The 9,578-nt window shown below is 47.9% G+C and overlaps 1 protein-coding gene across 1 annotated transcript in view; it reads left to right on the top strand.

Moving 5' to 3' along the window:
* The window catches only part of rnf208 (ring finger protein 208), an 18,618-nt gene extending 14,585 nt beyond the window's left edge, over positions 1 to 4,033 (top strand). Inside the window, exon 2 of the mRNA XM_079524673.1 lies at positions 705 to 4,033. Within this exon, the coding sequence (XP_079380799.1) occupies positions 1,804 to 2,625 (822 nt within the window). The 5' untranslated portion in view covers positions 705 to 1,803 and the 3' untranslated portion in view covers positions 2,626 to 4,033. The remainder of the gene's footprint in view (positions 1 to 704) is intronic.
* Positions 4,034 to 9,578: the final 5,545 nt, after the last annotated feature.

Raw genomic sequence — 9,578 nt, 5'->3', positions numbered from 1 at the left:
TGAGAACTAGTGTTACTGGAGAAGAATAATGAATCTGGTTCTAGACCTGAGGACGATTCTACAAATGTCCTGACAGTTTTCTGAAAAGCCCATGTATGTCAGTCGTTCTCAAACATTTTCATGTCAAGGACCCCCAAAAATATATGTATTTGGCCACCGACCCCCATTTACACAAATCAGTTTACATTCTCCATGAATGAAACAATTCACGGATATTCCCGACCGGCACTTCCGCCGATAGCGTCTGTGCCTTAGGTTGTGACCATGCAGGCTTTTCTCTTTGCAGATGAGTAAGGCTAGGACGGAAGACAGCCAGGTGATTGCCAGCCAGGACATACACCTCCCCACATGCAGAGTGCAGCTCCAACTTACTGGACAAACAAGCAGAAGTTATCAAAGAGACAGGACTGGCCACAGGCCAGCTGCCATGACATCTACTTCTTTCAGATTGGCAGATTGTAAAAGAATTATGTTAGGATCATATGATACATGACGTGGGATATGTATACAAGTTATGAGTTGGATAGCCTACCTATCATGAAATCTTGTTTCCCAACGATAATATAAATGTCGTCCTCAAATCAATCAAGTTCTTCCTCCTCTCTCTCTGTTTGACACTTAAAATGGTGTTCCTGTTTCTTATTGTGTTCATTTGGGACGTTGTGTAATCACTAATCAGTCATCGTTTCTCTCTGTCCCCACAGACTGCAGGCCCGATACATCTGGGCGACATCTGGGTTGCTGACAGTGGCATCCTTCAGACCGTTATCAGCCCTCTTGCTCAAGTGGGAGGACTTGGTCTGAAAGTCAAGCAAACCGGCCTTCACTCCCACCTCCGCGGAGCTGATTGGAGACATCCCAAGAGGTTTCCGTTGCCCCTGGAACATTCTCAAACGCCTCTCCAAAAAAGACCTCCTTCTTAAGTTCTTATCAACAAGTTGCCAAGAGGGGTCATAGGTCACCTGACCATATTGGTACAAAAGCAAAGAGGCGAGGTCGTGGGGGTTGTCTTTCTTGGACACTCAACGCCAGCTCTAACACACGCGTATAAGCTTAAAATAGGAAGGAACTGTTGGTTTCGGCAACCACCATCGACCACGTCGCTCAGTCTGGTTTGAAAAGACAAGAGTTCCCCTTAAGAGGTGTGAGATAATAACTCTTGAACCTTTTTCAACTTCCTGTTTCTTCCCTCCATTCTGTGAACAAAGACCGTTACTATAATATATCTGTATGTGTGAACTTCACTGTATGTGCATTTGAGAATATTTATTGGTGTTATGTCACTGAATGGAAACACGTCTTTGTGCTGAAGTGCTAAAAAAATATTTTGTTGTGTATATATGAACATACATTTCTGAAAATAGTGTGTGTGTCTCTGTGTTAGGCAACAGCAGTCTATATCAGTAACAACAAAAGACTTTATCTAGTTGACGTCACTGGTTGACCATAGCAACCACTAAGCTGAAACTGTTACGTCAGAGTTATTTAGAATAGAAGTTACTACGTGAGGGGCTATAGAAATAGGTGCTATTGCTGCGTCCTTTTGTCTGTCTGCCAAAAAGCATCAACGTCGAGGGGGGGAGGAGGGGGACTCTGAAGGAAACATGGACAGAACCATCCGTCCTCATGTGCCATCGAATGGCTGACTGTGAACACCAGTGCAGCTCCCAACCTTACCGCCCACGTACCCAGAACTAGGAAGGGCTGCCCAGCGCGGACTCCAGCCACAGCCCCCCCCCCCCTCCACTCCCCATCTCTCTCTCTCTCTCTCTATCTCAGACCCCCGGCCTCCTACACAAGCGAATGTCCTGCCTCAGGCGCCAGACCGTGACCATCCCCATGGACACCGTCAAGATCATCCAGTCGGAGAAGTTCCCCAGAGAGTGCCCCGTGCCCGTCACCCAGCCGCGCTATGCCCCGCCCCCCAGAGTGGCGTGGGACGGCGGGGGTGGCGAAGGCGAGATAATCGTCAACCAGGCCTGCAGCGACCTGGCCCTGGAGATGGCGGGGGCAGCCATCGTCCCTCCTCCTTCCTCTCGCGCCATGGTGGTGGTTCCCGCCGCCATGGCGACGGCCCCCGTGACGCGCCGGGAGCAGGGCTTCCTGGCCCAGCGCAAGGCCAGCGCCTCCGACATCTGCTACCACCAGTTCCACTACAAGATGGAGGACGTCATCGTGAACCAGTACGTGCTCCGCTCGTCCTCCACCTCCTCGTCCTCCGCCTCCTCGTGCTCGTCCTCGGGGATGCCCGTCATGCCCTGCGAGCCCCTGGACTGCCCCACGTGCGGCCACGCGTACAACTTCGCCGGGAAGCGCCCGCGCATCCTCTCCTGCCTGCACTCGGTGTGCGAGGAGTGCCTGCAGATCCTGTACGAGTCGTGCCCCAAGTACAAGTTCATCTCGTGCCCGACGTGCCGGCGCGAGACGGTGCTGTTCACGGACTACGGCCTGGCGGCGCTGGCCATCAACACCAGCATCCTGAGCCGCCTGCCCTCCGACCCCAACGGGCCCGTGCAGTGGGGCGTGGAGGCGGACCGCAGCTGCTACCAGACTGTGCGCCAGTACTGCCAGTCGGCCTGCACCTGCCAGATCGCCAACCCCCTGTCCTCCTGCGGCATCATGTAAAGACACAGGGTGATGACGCCCAGTGGTGGACAAAGAAACTTCATTTGCTTCATTATTTATTTTTTGGGTTGTTATTATTATTAATATATATTTTTTTTCTTCACTCACTTTCACTCCGCTACATTTCAAATAGAAATATTGTACTTTTTTGACTTTATCTCCAGGATGAACCTTTTGGGAACCCAAACTTACACAAATATATTTATGAATTAACCACTTATAAGCCATATTTCAAAATTCAAATATAGCCGAGCTACAAGCTCACACCTCATCAAACCTTGAAGCGTTGTGAGCTTGTAGATCTGCTATTTTCACTATTTTGGACATTCTAAATTTCAATAGAGCAATGCATTGATTAAAATAAATGTAGGCCTACTTCCTAATTTGTACTTTTGAATACTTGAGTATTTACTTGAGTATATACTTTGTCCACCACTGGGTCACACTGGCATGAGCGCTACCCCACCCCCCCTTGAGCCTGATAGCAGATCTACAAGCTCACAATGTGTCGCGATGCGACGCATTGTGAGCTTGTAGATCAGCTATGTACTATGTACTATGCTATGCACAATGGTGTCGCACTCCGAAAATAGCCAATCTACAAGCTCACTGTGAGCTTGGCTACTTTAGGCGCGCGGCACCATCGCGCGGCAGATAATAAATTAAGCATTAGCCCCCTCCCCCTCCCACCCTCTTCACCAATTCCTCCATCGCTCACATACATAAATCCACAGAGATGTATATGTATATATTTAATAGCACAGATGGATGCTGTGTGGGACTGAAAATGGATCCTTGACGGACGGGACACTTGCAGATAAAACAGGGAGAAATATAGCAAATAAATGTATTTTATGTATGGACTTGAAATCCTATTCACCCCTCCCTCTTGTTGGGACGTGTTTGTCATTGACATCTCTTTACATGGGAATGCCAGGGGAGCTCCATCCCTTCAACCGGATACAGGGTAGGTGGGCACTGCAGTGCACAGGTGGCATCTGGGCACCTCCATGCAAATATATTGTCTACTTTGTCCAAAATGTTTAGAAAAAATGGTCTTATATTGTAAAGTATACATGATGTGTGAACATGCACGGCAGGCACATCATTATCAGACTTAATTTTAAGCTTAAACTTCTTGTTTATGCCCCAAAAATAACAGCATACTTGTACACAGGTTCTGTAGCAATTTGTAGCAATTGTTGAAATACCGGTATTACTACCTTAATTGTCGAATGTTTCAGCATGTTCCAATCACATATAATTTACTTTATATATTTTTTTACATTTTGGGGGGGGAAAAAAATAGTAAGTTTAACACCGAGGTGCCCACTCCCCCTTGGTGCTCACCTATCCTGTTATACTCTTCAACCTAGGTGAATAAAGATTAATCTAATGATAAAACCTATAGATGTTTGGTCTCGGCTATTATTTGTCTGTTGATTCACAGTCGTGGCATTTGAGATGACTGAGGAGGGCTCCTTTTCAGATTTTGGAGGTTGAACAGAAATATGCTAACAATTATAACCAAAGACAATGAGCATACCAAAGGAACTATGGTTTTCCTTTGGGTATATTATCTCTCTGACAATCTCTCTGTTCACGTAAAGCGACACAAAGCACCATAACAGAATGCTTCTGACAGCCTTCAGCATGAGTCACAGCATTAAGGCACAGGGGCGTGCACAGCATAGACATCAAAGGGGGCTTCAGCCCCTGCCCTTTTACCCGTCTGTAAAACAACTGCCTTTTCCAAACCACGAATGCAGCATTTACTACATGGTGAAAGAAATGCAAATGCCACTCCTTTCCTTCCATGCCATGCCGGAAGGCATGCGCATTCAGGAGAATTGTTTTTTTTCTCCAGAAGTCTCCTGAACTTGAACGCAGTATTTTGCGTTGAACAAATTTGTTTAGAAATCCATGTCGTATATGCACCGCATCTCCACTAGCTAAAGAGTGCTGAGTTGCCCCCCGAAAATAGATCTATAAGCTCTCTTGTGAGCTTGTAGATCTGCTATTTTCGCATTTTTTTGTCCAAAAGTGCCCTCTTACGGGATTTCAGCCCCTGCCCCTCTAACACTCTCTGCACGTCCCTGGCAAAGGCACTTTCATATTAGAGAGAGATCCAGAATGAAAAACCACTGTTATTATATGCAACAAGACTTCGAGTGTTAACCACTCTAGTCTTAGTGAAATGTACCTGAGTTGCAAATGTACCTTTTTCGTTCTACACCAAATCTCTTTGCCAAAAATAGCCAATTGGGACGAGTTGTGAGCTTCTGTGAGCTTCAGATCTGCTATTTTCTCGAACGGTCCCCCCCAGAATAGGCACGCTGCTACTCAAGTGTCATGATGAAAGGCTAATGTATTCTGCATTCAACTACTGTGCTCCAAAAACAGAATATATTTTTCAGTTTAATGTGCGTCATTTTTGCCAAACAATACACTCGTTCCATGAAGTACAAATGAGCCTTTATAACCATGAAGAAAAGTACAAAGACACAAGTTTTTAGTTGTGTGTAGATCCAGCATTATTGTAACCATGGACAATATGTTACAGGGAAAACACAACTAGGCCACTGTAGAAAGTATATACACATTCACATCAATCATTCATTGCCATGCGTGTCATATAGTGTAAACACATACAGTACGCACACACACACACACACACACACACACACACACACACACACACACCACTTAAGTATAAATAAGGCGGGGAAGCATGCGTGCCATCAATAATAATAAATAAATAAGCATGGCAGTAAGTTACATTGCATCAGCAAGGATGGCATTTTTCCACAGTAGCATTACATTACATTACATTACATTACAGTCATTTAGCAGACGCTTTTATCCAAAGCGACTTACAATAAGTGTATTCAACATAGGTAGGGAACAAAAACTACTAATCACCAGAAGTCTTTAGTGCATTTTCTGCAAAAACAAGCAACCAAGAGTATACCTAGCGCTAAGGTAAAAGTGCAATATATCAGCTACCTATTTCCTTAACCGGATGAGACAAAATAGCTAAATCAAATGAGCATGAGCTAAAACAATTAAGTGTATCGACTAAACAAGCTCCAATAAACAATACAACAATAGAAAACAAACGTTCGTACAACTAGTTAACAACAAGTAGGTCAGGCAGAGAGGAAGGGTAGTGTTTCCTGAAGAGGTGGGTTTTCAACCTGCGGCGAAATATGGGCAGTGACTCTGCTGTCCTAACATCAGTGGGGAGTTCATTCCACCACTGTGGGGCCAGAACAGAAAAGAGTCGTGACCGTGTGGATCGGCCAGAAGGACCCTTGAGTGACGAGGCAATCAGTCGCCCCGAGGTGGCAGACCGAAGTGGTCGGGCAGGGGTGTAGGCATCGACCATAGCCCGGAGATAGGAAGGAGCTGTTCCTTTCACTGCCCTATAGGCTAACACCAGGGTTTTGAACTGGATGCGGGCCGCTACGGGGAGCCAGTGTAGAGAACGGAGAAGGATGGTTGTGTGGGAGAACTTGGGGCGGTTGAACACCAGACGAGCCGCAGCTTTCTGAACAAGCTCCAGAGGTCTGATGGCAGATGCCGGAGCACCAGCAAGGAGAGAGTTGCAGTAGTCCAGGCGGGAGATGACGAGAGCCTGGATGAGCACCTGGGCTGCCTTCTCCGTGAGGAAGGGGCGAATCCTCCTGATGTTGTAGAGGAGGAATCTGCAGGACCTTGTCACTGATGCGATGTTTGCCGAGAACGTCAGTTGATCGTCCAGGGTCACACCCAGATTTTTCGCAGTCCGAGTTGAGGTCACCACAGCATTATCAATGGTGATGGCCATGTCTCGGTGCGGACAGCCCTTCCCCGGGAGGAACATCAGCTCGGTCTTGTCCAGGTTGAGCTTCAGGTGGTTTGTCGACATCCACGCCGAGATGTCAGCCAGACAAGCAGCAATGCGTGCCTCCACTTGGGTATCAGAGGGGGGGAATGAGAGGATCAGCTGGGTGTCATCGGCATAGCAGTGGTAGGAAAAGCCATGGGAGTGGATGACAGCACCCAGAGATGTAGTGTAGAGAGAGAAAAGAAGAGGACCCAGAACCGAGCCTTGGGGAACCCCAGTTGTGAGCCTGTGTGGTTCTGACACAGACCCTCTCAGCATCACCTGGTAGGAGCGACCCGTCAGGTAGGATGCAAACAGGGAGAGTGCAGAGCCTGAGACACCCATCCCCTCGAGGGTGGAGAGGAGGATCTGATGGTTCACCGTGTCGAACGCTGCAGACAGGTCCAGGAGTATCAGGACGGAGGAGAGAGAGTTCGCTCTAGCGGCATGGAGCGACTCCGTCACTGCCAGCAGGGCAGTCTCTGTCGAGTGACCCACTTTGAAACCAGACTGGTTGGAGTCCAGGAGGTTGTTCTGGTGGAGATAGGAGGACAGTTGTTTAAAGACAGCACGTTCGAGAGTTTTAGATAGGAAGGATAGAAGGGAAACCGGTCTGTAGTTCTTGATCTCAGAGGGGTCAAGTGTCGGTTTCTTCAGGAGGGGGGTGACTCTGGCAGTCTTGAAAGTAGAGGGAAAGTAGCCAGATGTCAGAGAGGTGTTAATAAGGTGGGTTAAGAAGGGAAGAAGTTCAGGTGCAATAGACTGCAACAGAGTGGATGGGACCGGGTCCAGAGAGCATGAGGTGGGGCGACTAGAGGTAACAAGGAGAAGGACCTCGTTAGGGGAGAGGGGAGAGAAGTGGGATAGAGAGGGGATGGGGGGGGGAAGAGGAGTAGATGAAGGTAGAGAGGGGGGGGTGGCAGGCAGACGGGTGTGGGCAGCGCGCAGGGCACCAGCCGGGGGAGGAGGGAAGGAGGATCGGATATCGTTCACCTTCTTGTCAAAGAAGTTGGCGAAATCGTCAGGGAGGAGGGACGAGGAGGGAGGAGGGGGTGGTGGTTGTAGGAGAGAGGAGAAAGTTTCAAAGAGTTTTTTAGGGTTGGAAGCAGAAGCCTGAATTTTAGTGCAGAAAAAAGCAGCTTTAGCAGCTGATAGAGAGGAGGAAAAAGTAGAAATGAGAGATTGGAAGGTGAGAAGGTCCTCCGGGAGGTTGCCCTTTCTCCATTTGCGCTCAGCCGCTCTCAGGCTCCGTCTCTCAGTCCGCACTGAGTCCGACAACCAGGGGGCAGGTGGAGTTTGGCGTGCAGGCCTGGTGGTGAGGGGACAGAGATGGTCGAGAGAAGAGGATAGAGTAGAGAAAAGAAGATCTGTGGCGGTATCAGGGGATAGAAGAGCAAAGGATTCAGGGGCAGGGAGAGCAGAGAGAACAGAAGAGGAAAGATCAGTGGAGGAAAGTGAGCGAAGATTGTGACGTGAGGAAATCATGTGGGTAGGGAGGGGCTGTGAGGGGGGAGAGGAGAGAGAGAGAGAGTAGGACATGAAGTAGTGATCAGAGAGTTTCTTACCCTTTTCACTGGAAAGAGGAGTGACAGACAGGTTAGCAATAGAGCAGCCTCTGGTGAAGATCAGGTCCAGTTGGTTGCCCGCCTCATGGGTAGGAGGAGATGGGGAAAGAACTAGGTCAAAGGCGGCGAGAAACGAAAGTAGTGGGTCTAGCTGCTTCTCAGTCGGGAGGTTGAAGTCACCCAGAAGGATGAATCCAGAGCCATCGACAGGGAAGTGGGAGACTAGATGGTCCAGCTCCTCCAGGAAGCCACCAGCAGGGCCCGGTGGGCGATAAACAGCTGCAATGGTGAGCTTGACTGGATGAGAAACAGTGACCACATGAAATTCAAATGAGGTAGGAGAGAATAGTGACAGTGAAACAGGAGAGTATTTCCATTTTCTGGAAATGAGCAGACCAACCCCACCACCTGTCCGCACGGCTCTGGGAGTGTGAGAGAAAGAGTACACATCTGACAGAGCCGCGGGCGTAGCAGTGTTTTCTGGTCTGATCCAGGTCTCAGTCAGAGCAAGGAAGTTAAGGGAGAGCAAGGAGGCGTAGGCTGAGATGAAAGCAGATTTGCCTTCCACCACAGCCGAGTGGCAATTCCAAAGCCCTCCCGTTACCACTTGCTCGACGTGAGTTGAAAGAGTAGGATAGATGAGATTAGTTGTGTCGCGACATCTGGGTGTAACCCAGTGTTTGTGCGACCGCCAGGAAGAAGAGAGGACAGGAATAGGAAGAAAACACATTGTAGATCACTAAACATATACTACAATACACTACTATATATGTCACTAATCAATGCTACAGCTTATCGTTCAGAAACGAAGTCGGACTTTGACAAAGTCGCCTGTCGCCTTTGTCCGCCTGGCCTTCGTTTGCTGGCCGCCGCTTAACAGCTGACGCTTTCGGCTGGTGGTATAAGGCCACTCCAACTGATTGCTAATCGTCTGCCAGGAGTGCTGGCTAAAGCACTCACTTCACACTTCACAAGGAAATCAAGTGGCCTATACTACTTCTCAAGTGGCCTATGACAGGGTGAAACTAATTAAACTAGTCTACTAGTCTACTGTTTGAACACAAACAATACAACTATAAACTCTGACTACCACACAAGCTACTAATATAATACTAATACAAAAGTACTTAGAGTAACACTAACAGCAGTTTGCTAAAATACAGAATAATGCTACTTACTCAACTAGACAGGTCAGGAGCTCTGGTCACTTCAAATGTTGGTTATACACTGAAGACAATACTCCCAGCCTGGCTACTTATCACTTGAGTTGTGCTGGCTAAAGCACTCACTTCACACTTCACAAGGACATCAAGTGGCCTATACTACTTCTCAAGTGGCCTATGACAGGGTGAAACTAATTAAACTAGTCTACTAGTCTACTGTTTGAACACAAACAATACAACTATAAACTCTGACTACCACACAAGCTACTAATATAATACTAATACAAAAGTACTTAGAGTAACACTAACAGCAGTTTGCTAAAATACAGAATAATGCTACTTACTCAACTAGACAGG

The sequence above is a fragment of the Electrona antarctica genome (genome assembly GCF_951216825.1).
Source record: "Electrona antarctica genome assembly, chromosome: 16".
NCBI classification, from domain to species: Eukaryota; Metazoa; Chordata; class Actinopteri; order Myctophiformes; family Myctophidae; genus Electrona; species Electrona antarctica.
The sequence above is the reverse complement of the archived record's forward strand: the minus strand, read 5'-3'. Positions and strand labels throughout refer to the sequence as shown.